This window comes from Drosophila obscura, unplaced genomic scaffold (genome assembly GCF_018151105.1).
Source record: "Drosophila obscura isolate BZ-5 IFL unplaced genomic scaffold, ASM1815110v1 contig_150, whole genome shotgun sequence".
Taxonomy (NCBI): Eukaryota; Metazoa; Arthropoda; class Insecta; order Diptera; family Drosophilidae; genus Drosophila; species Drosophila obscura.
This window is the reverse complement of record NW_024542736.1, coordinates 7,606,050-7,620,505: the sequence shown is the minus strand read 5'-3', so window position 1 is coordinate 7,620,505 and position 14,456 is coordinate 7,606,050. Positions and strand designations below refer to the sequence as shown.

The 14,456-nt window shown below is 45.6% G+C and overlaps 5 protein-coding genes across 5 annotated transcripts; 3 read left to right on the top strand and 2 right to left on the bottom strand.

Annotated features, from left to right (window-relative positions):
* Positions 1-295: 295 nt before the first annotated feature.
* LOC111066862 (DNA-directed RNA polymerases I, II, and III subunit RPABC1) lies at positions 296-1,071 on the top strand. Its single transcript, XM_022355784.2, has one exon. The coding sequence runs from the start codon at positions 371-373 to the stop codon at positions 1,001-1,003; it is 633 nt and encodes a 210-aa protein (XP_022211476.1). The 5' UTR covers positions 296-370; the 3' UTR covers positions 1,004-1,071.
* A 204-nt stretch (positions 1,072-1,275) lies between these two features.
* LOC111066860 (L-dopachrome tautomerase yellow-f2-like) lies at positions 1,276-3,596 on the top strand. Its single transcript, XM_022355782.2, is given in 5 exon segments — positions 1,276-1,568; positions 1,640-1,932; positions 1,934-2,033; positions 2,563-3,218; positions 3,360-3,596. Coding segments are annotated over 5 exon segments (1,389 nt in total). The 5' UTR covers positions 1,276-1,369; the 3' UTR covers positions 3,501-3,596.
* A 573-nt stretch (positions 3,597-4,169) lies between these two features.
* LOC111066859 lies at positions 4,170-9,449 on the bottom strand. Its single transcript, XM_022355781.2, has 8 exons — positions 9,042-9,449; positions 8,736-8,956; positions 8,014-8,618; positions 7,902-7,953; positions 5,232-6,809; positions 5,012-5,153; positions 4,786-4,944; positions 4,170-4,727 (listed from the first exon to the last, which is right to left on the bottom strand). Exons 1-8 carry the CDS (start codon positions 9,222-9,224, stop codon positions 4,512-4,514), a joined length of 3,156 nt encoding a protein of 1,051 aa, XP_022211473.2. The 5' UTR covers positions 9,225-9,449; the 3' UTR covers positions 4,170-4,511.
* Positions 6,844-7,997, top strand: LOC111066861. The gene has a single exon (XM_022355783.2). The coding sequence runs from the start codon at positions 6,909-6,911 to the stop codon at positions 7,875-7,877; it is 969 nt and encodes a 322-aa protein (XP_022211475.2). The 5' UTR covers positions 6,844-6,908; the 3' UTR covers positions 7,878-7,997.
* Positions 9,450-11,214: 1,765 nt separating the features above from the next.
* Positions 11,215-13,719, bottom strand: LOC111066929 (polyadenylate-binding protein-interacting protein 2). Its single transcript, XM_022355879.2, has 4 exons — positions 13,523-13,719; positions 11,799-11,947; positions 11,640-11,740; positions 11,215-11,575 (listed from the first exon to the last, which is right to left on the bottom strand). Exons 2-4 carry the CDS (start codon positions 11,940-11,942, stop codon positions 11,446-11,448), a joined length of 375 nt encoding a protein of 124 aa, XP_022211571.1. The 5' UTR covers positions 11,943-11,947; positions 13,523-13,719; the 3' UTR covers positions 11,215-11,445.
* Between the last annotated feature and the right edge of the window lie 737 nt (positions 13,720-14,456).

Sequence of the window (14,456 nt, the reverse complement as noted above, 5' to 3'; positions counted from 1 at the left end):
TGGAATTAAAAATTTCTACGAAATTTATCGTAACTTTAACATATTTTACGCCTTACAGGTGAAAGATTTCGATGGGCATTTTTGTTTTGTAAGTAAAGATGAGGATGGAGCTACAAGGGGCCTTTACAAACAGTATTTTTTTCGCGGTTTCGCAAACTGTGCTCAACTTTTTAAATAGAGAGGGGGGGCGATCGCCGGACTGTCGTGGTTTTTTTATGGTATGGTATTTAAACTGATATTTTTCGAAACTGAAATGGTATTTAATGGTATTTTTTTTGCCCAGATGGTATTTTTATAGTTATCGTCACGGTCACGCTGACTCCGCGTGCTTGCTCAATTAATAAAAGTTATTTAGAAAATAAAAATAGCCATGGATGATGAGGCTGAAACATACAAACTGTGGCGCATTCGCAAGACGATCATGCAGCTGAGCCACGATCGCGGATATTTGGTGACGCAGGACGAATTGGACCAGACGCTGGAGCAGTTCAAAGATATGTTTGGTGACAAGCCAAGTGAAAAAAGACCGGCCAGATCCGATCTCATCGTGCTGGTAGCCCACAACGACGACCCCACTGATCAGATGTTTGTGTTCTTCCCGGAGGAGCCGAAAATCGGCATCAAGACAATCAAAACCTATTGCACCCGTATGCAAGAAGAGAACATTCATCGAGCTATCGTTGTGGTCCAGGGCGGCATGACACCCTCGGCCAAGCAATCACTCGTTGACATGGCCCCCAAGTACATTCTGGAACAGTTTCTCGAGTCTGAGCTGCTGATCAACATCACTGAGCACGAACTGGTGCCGGAGCATGTGGTGATGACCGTGGAGGAGAAGCAGGAGCTGCTCAGTCGCTACAAGCTGAAGGAGAACATGTTAATGCGAATCCAGGCCGGCGATCCAGTGGCTCGTTACTTCGGTCTTAAGCGTGGTCAAGTGGTGAAGATTATCCGTTCCTCGGAGACAGCCGGTCGATATATCTCCTATCGCCTCGTTTGCTGAGAGGTCGCCGAGTGAAGTCAAATTATCTTATAAATTAGTTTAATAAAGCACAAACAAATAAAATAAAATTCTATAATCCGAACTAACGGTTACAGGGTGATATGTGTGTGTACGAGGGCGCCTGGTGGAATCAGAGTCTGTTTAGCTCTCGCAGCTTATAGAGCTTGTAGAATAAATATAAAACCGGTTCGATTGCTCTCAGAGCACACATCAAATACATTCTCTTATCAAATATATTGGATTTGTGAGCACGGTGCATTTAAAGGGATGGATGGGACGTTTGTCTCAGTCTGAGTTCGCAGCCAAGCAAGGCGGATGCTGGAGCTTAACGAGCTAATTGCACAATAAATCCAAGTATAGAGTACCATGCTATCTTCTTCACACTTGCTCATCTGCCTAATCTGGTGGCCGCAATTGTTATTTGTTGTGCAAGGTGATGACATGATTGAGGTTTTCAAGTGGAAGCAGATGGACTTTTACAATCGCGGAGATGGTCGCCCGTCGCCTGTTCAGGGTAATCAAGGCCACCAGGGCATGCGCAGACCCGACAGGCCACTGATTTCAGGTAGCTCATATGACCCAAAAAACAAAAAATGGAAAAACGTAATTGATTTGAATTCCTCTTTCATTTACTAGCTCCGGTTGTGTTCCCAGGAAAGGCTTCGCGTCAGAAACGTGAAAGTTTGACCTCCCGCGATAGCCCCCTGGGGCTTAGCTCGCGCATTGCAAGCAACGATAACACTGATGCTCCGTACATCCCCTACAATAACGTGCCAATGGGCGCAACCCATTATCGTGGGCGCCTCTTCGTCACAATGCCCAGGCGACGTGTGGGCATCCCGTCGACCTTGAACTACATCGACTTGTCGCGCGACGGCAGGGAAAGCAGCCCCAAGCTGCACGCCTATCCGAATTTCGCGCTAAACCAGCTTTAATGAGAGTTCGCAGAATCTGGTCTCCGTGTATCGGACCACAGTAGATGCCTGCCAGCGGCTATGGTTCATTGACACCGGCATGCTGGAGTATCCAAGTAAGTTGATGATCACCCAGCCCTGCCCCGCGTATATCGCATCCCGGATGGCAGTGCCCAATTACGTTTAAGTTTCCCATTACATCCACGTGCATGCCGAAGCTCGGGTTCATTCTTGCTTGAAGTTATCCCATATACTCTCATCGGTTAGTGTTAGTGATACCTGCCTTAGAGTAATTGTTGACACGATCGTCGTCACCTTACCTTGGTGCTGTGGCATTATTTATTCGTATTCACAAACAGGGCGGGTTTTTTTGAGCTATTGTCTGGTATTATTATAATTATAGTTCAAACACGAATCTTACTGGGAGAGAGTTAGCTCCGGATAGATAGAGAGAGGGATGCTGATTACCCTTTGCTGCTAAACAACACTGGGAGAGAGCTAGTGAGCGTAGAGCGGGGCAAGAGAGTCAGAAACTTATTTTCTTCAAATTGCAAGGGTTTTTAATCTGCTAGATATATAGACTACCAGGTATCAGAAGTCTCACCCATGCTAACTTTTAATTGAAGTAAAAAATCTTGTCATCAGATAACCGGCAGCAAATCCGGCGCCCCAGCATATGGATTGTCGACCTCAGCACTGATCGGGTTATCAAACGCTTTGAGATTCCCGAGAGCCTTGTGGAGACTGGCCGGGGTTTGGCCAGTCTTACCATCGATGTGGAGCCCAACAAGTGTGGCGATGCTTTTGCCTATATTCCGGATCTGGTCTATCGGCGCCTGTACGTGTACCATTTGTCGGACGATCGGATCTGGGCCTTCGAGCACAACTACTTCAACTTTGATCCTCTGGCTGGCGACCTGAACATTGGCGGTCAGGTGTTCCGCTGGGACGATGGCATCTTCTCCACCACATTGGGGCCGCGGCAGCCGGACGGTAGTTGCGACGTCTACTTCCATCCCATGGCCAGCACAAACGAGTTTGTGGTGTCCAGTCGGGTGCTGCAACAGGAGTCGAATGCTGCACGCTCCGATCAAGGCACTGATTTCCGGGTGCTGGGCAGTCGCGGTCCTTCCACCCAGTCGACAATGCACGACTACGATCCGCGCACTGGTGTAATCTTCTTCGCAGAAATACAGCGGAACGGAATCGGTTGCTGGAAGACCAGCGAACCCTTCTCGGTGGAGAACCATGGCACTGTCGACTCGAATGCCAGCGATATGATTTATCCCAGCGATTTGACGGTATGAATACAGTAGTTTTGCTGCAGCCTCCAGGCTCTCGTAAAACTGTGCTAAAAACCCAGAAGAGAGCGCTGTTATACTGTCTTTGATTGTAGCATTGCGATGCCGTCAAGTATTATTTATTTTATTAATTTTTTGCAGATCGATGACGAGGGCACCCTTTGGGTGATGTCCAACTCCATGCCCATCTTTATATACTCCACGCTGGATACGGATGTCTACAATTTCCGGATCTGGAAGCAGAAAACCACGAAGGCAAAACGCGGCACGGTCTGTGAGTGATTTGATTTACATATGGTGGAATTGCTTTAATGATGTTTGTAATGGAAATTACCCAATCCACTGGAAACTTATATGTATATAATATAATATATATATAATATAAAATAAATCAAAAAGCATTTACAACAAATACATGTACCGTTTAAAATTGCCTAAATTTGAGTACTCGTTTTTATCACATCTTAAAAGTTACGCAGATGTTTACATGTGTTATTTTTTTACACGAATCAAATGGAAAACATTAAAGAAAACATCAAACAATCCAATCAATCAATCAATCAATTAAAAACAAAATCAGAGGCACTCTAATATTGCATAAGGATACTAAGTTGCACAGGTTTTTGTGTATATAATACGTGTCTAGTACTATATATGTAGATTCTATATATATATATATATGTCTGGAATCTGGACCGAAAATATATGAAATAATTATCTTAAATACTGGTGTAAATTTCTCATAATGTCGCATCCAAACCTAATCGAGGTGTAAATTTTGGGTAACTTTTCAAAGTGTCAGCTATATAGTATATATATATATATCTATAAATGATCAATTTGTATATGATATATATGTATATATGAGTTTATATAAAAAATTTGCAAAAATATATAGGTTTTGTTTTTGTTTTTCGTTTGCTTTCGTTCTGTACTAAGTTAAGTAGTAGTACTTTTTCATTCATAGTATGTGTACGTGTATATAGCAAAATGGTTCTACATATACGAGTTGACTATATAGTGGTTCCCCGTTGACGTTCCGACTGGAATGGAATTGGAATCGGTATTGGTATTGGAATGATTACTGGCCCAGAGTTATACATGTACATAAAAGTTCCTCAAGTCTAACAGCATATAACAGTTTCGAGTTGCTTCATAGCTATAAATATGTCAAATCGATTGGGACACACAGCCCGCCACAGTACAGGACTCGACTTGGACTTTTATGTGCACTGACTGCACCATCAAGTGGCGCATGCGACACCAAGCCGAGGCCTGCTACATAAACTACTACTACTGCACTAGATAGTCTTTATAGCCACGCAACGATTTGAGCTGCTTCTTCAACTTGGTTATCAAATCCGACGGCTGCACCAATATGGATATGTCACGCCCCACCGAATTCAGGCGGTCGCGTATTTCCAGATCCTTGAAGAACAAATTAAGCGGCCGTCCATTGATCTCGGTGAGCATCCAGAAGGTCAATGCATTGCCATCGCACGATTGGGTCTGTGATAAGGAAATTTGGATTTTATTAAAGCATTCCACGACAGAGACAAGACGTTACCTTTGGCGGCAGTCCGTGACGAGCGGCCAAACTGTTGGGCACCACATCCACAATCGTTGAGGTATTGCCATCACGTATGAGTCCCAGGCACTGACCCTCGCGATCGCGACGTATGGCATACGCCCGACCAAAGGGAATGCGACGCAGCAGCACTTCGACCTGTGCAATCGACAAAGAGATGCTTAGAACAAAATGCAAAAAAAAAACCAAAGGAAAATACACTCACAAAGAGAGTATTGGTGTTCCTTATGATCTTGTTGGCCTCCGTTGCGCTGCTGATGCTTACGCCCGCGATGGAGAGCAGCTGGTCGCCGATGTGCAGAGCATTGTATAGCACCGGATGCTCTTTTTGCTTCCATCCTGCAATCCTGTAATCATCCATTAAGCAATGGAATATAATTGAAGTACAGAGTATGACTTCTGAAAGGGAAGCGATGTCCACTTACCATACACCCCCAAAGGCCTCCACCCAGGCAATGGAACCCACGCAATCCTTGCGCCGCAGATTCAGACGCACTCCACCCGGATGCATGATCTCTCGTCGCAGCTGCATCACCTGCTGTTCGCGCAGGGTGAGCCGCTTGTTGGGCGATTGCTGGATTCCCGCGCTATTCGGATTCGTGCTAGCAGAGGCAGCACCCTGAGGCGGCGGTTGCATACGAAATCCGCCCCGTCCTGGTGTAAATTGCTCATTGTTGTTGGCATTCCGTTCGTTCCGTTGAGTGTTCGGCACCTGGCTGGCACCTGCATTACGCTGCAGCGGAGCCTGGGCATCTGAGGTGGACGAGCTGCGCCTGCGCTGCTCTTGACTGTCGGCAGCAATGGCTGCGGCATTGCTCCGGTGTGCAGGCGGTGCCGCGCTGACGCTGGAGCTGGGCGTGGCCTGCTGCTCGATGTTGTTGTTGGCCGCGCTCGTTGTTTTCGATGACGGTTTGCTCCTGAGCGGCGTGTTGAGCATCTTCAGATAGTGGAAATCGCGTCGACTGGGCCGCGAACTAATGACCAGCTCGGTCAGTCCTCGCGTCAGCTGTGGCATGGCGCGACCAGAGCTCGGTGCGGGCTGTGCCGCAGGCGAGGCAAGGCGTCGCCGAGGCAGTGCTGGACTGCCGTTGGACTGCAACGGCGTGGGAAGCGTGGGATGGCTTGGAGTTTGAGTTTGAGCCTGAAGAACATTTGAGCTGATCGCTACACGCTCTGTGTCCTGTGTCCTGGTTGGGCTACTGCTGCTGATGGGTATGCTGGAGGAGAGGAACACCTTCTCGTAGTGTACGTTGCCGCTGATTATTGAGTCGCTGGCCTGTTCACTGTTAACGCTGATGTTCGTGATGCCCGACGTGTTGGCGCTGAGGATTATCTTCTTGCTGAGCTTTGGCGTCGTCTGGGACTTGGCGGGCATATTCGTGGCACTTCCGCTTGGCGCTGGCGCTGTCGTCGCAGTCGCAGACGGATAGCAAGTGCCGTAGACAGCCACCGTGGTGGCCTCACCATCGCTCATCACCTTCACCTTAGTGGTGTTTGCATTTGCATTGGCGTTGGCGTTGCCAGTCGCCTGTGGACTTGGGGCATTGGAAGCATTCTGTTTGACAGGAGTCGTATAGGCATTACTGCTGCTGCTGCTGGGCTGTTGGCCCAGCACTTGAATGGTACTGGCATTGGACGGAATGATTTGTACGTTGCTTTTATACTCGTGTTGCGGCTGTGGCTGAGATTGCTGAGGCAGCGGCTGTGGACGTTGCTGCTGTTGCTTCTGTTTCTGATTGGCATTGGCCACCGCCTTCGTCTTGGCACCGACTACTTCGGGAAAGCGGAATATTTCAGCTATTATACTGTTGTTCTTGGGCGGCAATTCGGGCGGACGTTCCTGGCCATTACTTGGATTCGATACTTGAATGATTGTTATGTTGTCCTGAGGTTCATCGGTTCCTGGGACGCTGCTGCTGGTGGCCTGAGACACGAGTGGTTTCCGTGGCATCCTTTTCGATTTATCAGCGGCTCCGGCAGACATGGAACGGGATGTTTGCGGCCTAGAAAAGAGGAAAAAAACGTAGCTTGCCATTCAGTCAAAAGTCAAAGTCAAAATATACTCGATAGGTAAATAATATCTATATACACAAATCAGACAAATGACGCTTTCAGCCGAAACGCTGGACGATATGTTCGTGCAGGAAGTGATCGCCGTTGCCAAGATGATCGTTAAATTGCAGGCCAAGGACCACATCATTCCAACGTGCACCCGCTGGTTGAGCATCTTCCAGCAGGCCCCGCCCGAGGAAAGGTTCGAGCGCAATTGGATGCTACTGCAGCTGCACACCCAACTGAACAGAAACAGCACCCTTGGCTATCCCTTCACGGATCCAAGCAGCTACCATTTGGATTTGCGCAAGCTTAAGGAGCGCTGCGATTGCAGGCAGATGTCCCATGATGTGGATGACGACAATTGCGAGTCTATATCCAGCCCAGATGAGAGCACCACCTCGATTAGCGAATGGGTCGATATAGATGCGCGCAACGAGCAACTGTTGGCGCAGAATGCTGCAATGAACAGCGAGCTGAAGGAGCTGCAATGTCTTGAGCAGCATCTGCAGCACCAAAGGGATAGCTTCCAGAAAATGCAGATGGAGACGGAGGATGAGGAAGGAGACATGCAAATACTCGCCTCCTCCGCCACTACGGCGCTCAAACTGCTGTCCACCAATAAAGATGCCAAAGCGAAGAGCCAATTCTTTGAAACACTCTTCAGTCCGTTGTGTCTGGACGAGAAGGATGTGGCCCAAGTGGAGAAGCTTGACACGCTCTTCGAGAAGCTATTGCGTGGTCGCATTGATGACTATAAGCAAAAGCAGCGCGGCCTGATGGTGCAGCAGGCGAGCAGCGAGTACGATAAGGTGGTGACCAAAGCCAAAGAACGTTATGGAAAGGTTCTTGAGGGGCAGCTGGTCGCCCAGGAGAAGGAGCTGGCCCTTACCGCCATGCGCTATCTGGAGGTGCTGCGCAAGCATTTTCTCTTGAGCTACTCGGGCAACGACAGCACTATGGAAGCCGTGCTCAAGTTCTTGCAGCATAGCTGCCATCAGTTGTCGAAGACAATATAAAAAGGGGGCACCTGGGCATTTTACCTGGGTATTAGTCGTTCACACTGCAGCATATGTTCCAGATTTAAAATTTGATCTGCAATATGCAAATAAAATTATATTTATATGTTTGCCATCAAAGCGGCGGTTTTCTTACCCGCCGAGGCGCGCTGTGCTGTGGCTGCCACAACATCGACCCGCACACCATTGTCCGTGAGGACGCAGGCCCTTCGCAGAAGCGGCGACAGGAATTCATCATCCGACAGGTTCACGTCCGTATCACTGGTGCTGTTCAATTGCTGGGGCTCATCTGTGTCCACATCCTGCTCCCCCTCCTCAGATCCATTGGGTGGCACCGACGTCGCCGTCTCGCTTATTTGCTCGCTGTATGTGCTTATCGGATCGGAGAGCATGTTGAGCAGATGCTGGGTCAATGTGTTGGACATGGCTGTGGCTGGTGGTACTGCAGTTGCCGCAGTCGGAACCAGAGTGGAAGCAGGACTTGGGGCTGCCTGTTCACTCGCTAGCAAATGATTCTGTGGCTGCTGCTGCGGTTGATGGGCAGCCACCACACGCTCCACTCCCGGCACAAGGGCCGCCGGCACTGGGGGTGGCGGCGGCAGCGGCGATGTGGGATCCCGTGTGGGCAGCAAGGGGGCGCGCACTTCAGGTAACTTTGTGTAGAGGTTTTCGCGCGGCGACAGAATTTTCATTTCGCGCAGCTTCGAACGCAGCGTTTCCACCCATTCTTGCATAATCTCCCTGTGAACGAAACGAAAACGAAACTGAAAGTGAATTGTGTTTGGGCAACAGCAACAGCAATAGCAATTATTTGCCCGTCTTTGGCTGCGTGCGTGCGGTGCGGCATGGCCAGCTTACCATGACACGGCATGAAAGCGCAACACTTCATTGCTAAGCGTTACAACAAATTCAAACTCGTGCGAATTGGGGATAAGGGCGTGCGATATGTGCAGCGTCTCCCGCAATGACACCGCCCACTCTGGCATGTGGCCGGCCGCCTGGCGCGGCTCTGCATAGCCCTCCAGTAGAGCCTCCGTGTCATCGTGCACGCAGAACACCACCCAGCTGCACTCGGATTTCTGCAAAAGCAAGGGCATTCATTAATTAATTCGTGTCCCAATGATTGGGGTGGGGGCGAGTGGCTGGCTGGGCTCCACGACCTACCTTGGGCCCAACGGTTAGCTTCTTCCCATCAGCCGTCAGTCTTTTCAACCACGTATTCTTGTGTATTTCACGAAACTGAGCGCCGATAATGGCCCCGACTCCCGTTGCGCCAGTGCTAACGCCCGACGGTGGTGCAGGTGCGTTTGAATTCGCAGGTGCTGCTGCAGCCGCCGCAGCAGCCATATCCCCAGTCCACGTCCTGGTCCTGCGGCAACGTTGCTTTCGATGCGATTGCTACTATGCAGGATAATGGAGATTGGGTGCTCTATTTGCATGCCTTGGGCCTTTCACTTGAATGAATCTCACATTTCACTCAATTTTAGTGCAAAATTTGCTGCATTTTCTTAGACAACAACAAAAAATCCAAGAAACGACGACGCCATGTTTGCAGTGTGACCGCGGATGCATCGATAAAATATACCGCCTGACCCTCAGAAATATATCTTCTCATTTTCATAATATACCTTAAATATACAGAGGAAAAAACTAACTTAACCCACTTAACCCCACTCTATTCAAATAGGTGAGCAACTTGAGTTAAGCTGCGGAAAATAACCAGTTTGTAAGTCCATCTTTTCTCTTTATTTACTGCAAAAAATTACCACGGTTCATTGTTGTACGCTTTCCCGTTAGATAAAGAAAAAGAGGGGAAGTCACCACGATTTGAGAGACCGTTGCTCTACCGAAATATTTCGGTATTTTTTGTGAGCCAAATGGAGTTTTGCGGTCATTTTGAAAAGCACTTTAATATATTGGTAATATATATTTTCTTAGTTTGAGTGCGATACCATTTGTTGGTTTGCTGTCATCCGTTAATTTTAGAGTACGCTTATGCTTATTAAGCGTGAAAAACTTCATAATCTTTATGCTATAATACTTCTTTTTATTGAGATTTTTAAAATCATTTTTGATATTTTTTTTGTTTGGGCTTTTTTTGTATATTTATATCACACGTAACGTAAGTAATGTAGTAGATCTTTTGATGCTGTCTTAAATCTCTAGGTCTAAGCTGATTGAAAAAATATTAATTTATCTTTCTCTACATGCCAAAACGGAATTTAACGACATTAAAAACAATCTGTTTTACATACTTTGTGCATTTGCTCTGTGGGGGTAGGGCAAAACGAGCTGAACAATATTTTTGACTTAAAATTTGCAAAACTATTGTTCTGCAGCGTTCGTTCCTGTTTCGTTTCATTCGATTAACACTAGTTATATTATGTATATCTACGCATGTAAGTTGTATAAAGAGGCTTTAAACATTAGTATCTCAATTCTCAATTCGTTTTAGTCACTAAATTATAGTCGTAATTTACAAGTACTGCGAGAGTCAGATGGGGGCGTTTAACAAGCGATTCTGGTAACTTAGGCGTAGAACGTACAACGAGTTAACAATGGGTTGGGCGGGGGCACAGATTATTTTTTAAACACAATGTTATATAAAAAATGTAAACTTAAAACAAGTGTCGATTGTTCAGGGGAGGAGGGGGGTAGTAAATGAAATAAAAATTTTAACTAAAATTAAAGTCTTTGCATAGAATGACGGTTTGGGATGCAAATTCTGTGCCTGTTTCTAACACAATCGAGTCGAGAGTCTTCCTTGTTGCTTACATTTTCTTTAGTTGGAAATTTTCGTAGTTAAGTAGTAGTTTTAGTGGTAGTCGTAGTTCGTTTTGGTTTGTAATTCGGTAGAAATTGCGGTAAATGTTCGATGTACGGGCCTATGCTCCACACATAAAAAACCGATAAAGGACCGCGATGTTAGGAGCATATGCCTGTATATATCGAACATTTGCCGGAATTGCAACCTAACAATTTGTAGCGTGTAAAGTCATTTTTTTTCGTTTTGTACGTTCATACCAAAGTATAGCCAGCTGCTTCAGCCTCTGCAGAGGGAGGGCTTTGCTCCGCTTCAGCTCCGTCTCCGTATTCCCGGGCAAACAATTCGTGTTTAACTCTAATTACCATGTACGATGATGGACGTGGCATAGTTGTTAGTCGTTACATGCTGTGTTTGCTGTTTTAGTGTTTTTAGTTGTTTTTTTTTTGTTCTCTTTCAACGTTTTGTATTTTTTTTTCAGTGGCTTTTTGTTAATTTTATAATTGATTTCAGAAATGTTATTCGTTTGCATTTCGGTCGCCAGCTTCGGTCAGAACCATCTATTTGTTTACGGCTATGCGTATCTGTTGCGTAATGGCCAAGTTCCCCTGAATACTGCTGCTGCTGCAGTAGCTTGGGGCATGGACTAATGGTAGGTCGAGTTTTTTGCAAAGGATTTACAGATTTTCTTAGGATTTTTGCGTGTCGACTGGAGCGCTTACTGCAGCGCCTGCCGAGTGAGGTCCACGTGTTATGGGAGTGTGGGTTTGCGAGTCTGGTGGTGGTCGGGCTGGCTGGCTGGCTTTATGAGGCGGGTAGGTCCAATATGTGACAACGCGGTACAAATTCATCGGCCATGGGATTCAAAACCGACTTTTCCACATTGCACTGACTTTTAGGCAGCGCGGAAAGTGCCGTGTTCTGCTCCTCCGTTCTGCAGGGCGACAGATAAAGATTAGGGCACATGCTCCATTATGGCTAGATGGGTCTCAACTCACTTTGCCTTCTCCCATTCGTTGATTTGCTCTTCCAGCTCGTCCTCCATCATTGCCTCAATACATTCCTGCATGATTTCCTCCTCCTCTAGTCTTTGAAGTTCCTACAACAACAAACGTAAGGTTGAAGAAAATATACGTTAATGGGTTTGAGCTGCTTACGTTCTTGTCGAACTCCTCTTCGTTCTCCATCCACATATACTCGGAAAAATCTGGCTCATCGTCAAAGTCCGATAGGGACTCGTCGTCGTCTATCACATAAATGATTTGCTCCGACCAGTCCACAGATGGTACTTTAAACAACATGCTTCCTGTAAGGGGAGTGTTAATATTATTGATCAGATTCATATCATATATGCGTTTTATATAAATCTATCTGAAGCGGCGGCTTTGGCTTCTATTCTATAGCCATGCATGTACATATTCTGCCGGCAAGAAGCGCGACCAGTTGTTGTGTTTTCTAGAACCGGTCCCCTTAGCAGGCGATAAACAAACCCCAACCCCAGTCCAACGAGATATTTCCACACATACTGCAAATGTATTTATATATATATGCGAGTATGTATTTGTTTATATTTTCTCTTTTCTTGGCAGACAAAATATCGAAAACAAAATGAATCAGCTCAAAGTACAAGAGTAAAAAAGAGAGGCCGATATCAGGTACTGATAAGGACATCAGGGCATTATCACATCCAGCCGGCAAACGTATTAAACACTTTACGGCGTATATGTAGAAGTACTGTTATTGTTATCAGTTGTTTGTTGTTTGGCTTGTCCGAATTCAAAGTATGAATTTATGCTAAAACGCAATAAGTCAGTGGCGATCGTCATCGACTACGAATATTCGTTCGGGGCGCCAATTGTGTTTGTTTGTCTCCCCGTGTGTACGTGTACGTGCCGATGTGTGCGAGAGTCTCGGACCTCGACAGGTGAGGCCATTCAGCGCTTTTACAGCCAAATTTAGATTGCGTTAACTGTCAATTATTTAGTCATTTTAATGATGCAATAAATTTCCATTTATTAGTTTGATTTAGTCATTTTGTTTTCCTTTTTCTAGGTCAGCTTAGTAACGGATCAGAGGTTCTCGTTTCTAGCTATATTTAGCTTTTTCTTTAAAATCTTCAGCAGTCAACACTGGCCCAGGCTATCGTTGTGTACGTGCTCGTTCACACACGCACCAACACCCACACACACTCAACACTCGCGCAATTGTAGAATTCAGCTTGTTGCGGCTGGGCATATTTTAAATAAAATTGCGAAAATTAAAATGTATTTGCACAGCCAATTTTATGCATAAAACACAAAGGTGGTAAACCGTCCCGCATACATATATATGGATACAGGCAGGCAGCCATATGTGTACACTGTACATATATATGTATGTATGAAAGCTTGTGTATGTTATTGAATGAACCTCCCTCAACCGGGGCCAACAACAACAATGATAATAACAAAACACAAAGCGCTCAAGGTAACAAGCAATATTCGACAGAAGAATTAATATACTTCGGTTTGTGTAATTGCGCCGAAATGAAAAAAAGAGCTGCGTTACACGAACTTGCACGTACACACTGTAGGCTATCTATCTAGCGTAGTCCCCCCTCGCCCGTTTCAGCTTAGTAGGAGCTGTTGACGACTCTGTCCGTTTTTATTGATTTGTCAAGAAGCAGTTTTGAGTAAACGACAGCCCGTGTCGCGGAAGTGCTGACACAGGCACAACGAATTTAATCAGGAAGCGAGCGTCTGCGTCTGTATTCTGATTTCCGCCTTTCTTTCCCCCTATGCGCACAAAAATAACACCGATATCCAGCAGAAACTAGTGGCCTCTGCTTTGTCAGTGATCTCTGCTCCTGCTGACGGCCAGTTATTTCGCTTGCTCTACTCACTTGTATATGCTGAAGGAGCGCTTGATTGCCAAACAAAATATGTAGGTGTCACGGCGCCTTGTTGCTTGTGTTGATCTTTCACTGAGAATTTTGCGTTGTAAAGGGGAAAGCTCAATTTATTGTAGCATCGAGATAGAATTCACACGAAAATTTTGATACATCTATTGCGAAACGTATTCCAGTGAGTGCTGTGCGGGAACACAACACAGGTTCATGAGCGTTAGCAAACAATTTTGAAAAATTAAAAAACTTTCAATGAAGCAAGCTAAGGTAGAGCTGTAAAACCATCGACGATAGTTGCGATGGTATCGATAGGGGCTGGCTATGAGTCACCATCGATGTATCGCGTAGTATACTGACATTAAACATTAAAATATACCGCCTGACCCATACCTATATCTTACGAATTATATATGAATTATGAATTACGAATTTAATCGATTGTATTTATTGCTAGTTTATAAACAAAGACATACATTGCACACCATGATATTTTGTGACCCGTTTCATTACCGATTCGCTTTGAACCGATGGGGAAACGTAAAAATAAAATTCTGCAAAAAATAAGAAGAAAAAACATATTCCGCAAAAAGGAAGAGGAAGAAGAAAAATTGTTCCACAAAAATTAAGAAGAAAACCCTGTGCGGAAAATTTGTCCGTAGTATTTTTTGTGCGCTAAATGATTTGGCGGTCATTTTGAAAAGTATCGCAATATATTGAAAAATAAATATTTGATTTGTTTTGTCGGTGCTGTCCAGTGTGACTGGAACCTCATAAATATACCAAAATATACCTTCTCATTTTCAAAATATACCAAGGGAAAAACGAACTTAACCCACCAAACCCCGTTCTACCTAAACATATAAAATATTACTGATTGTAAATTCTCCTTGTATATTCATCCTTTACTTTGCTTACAAAGATATTTACCACG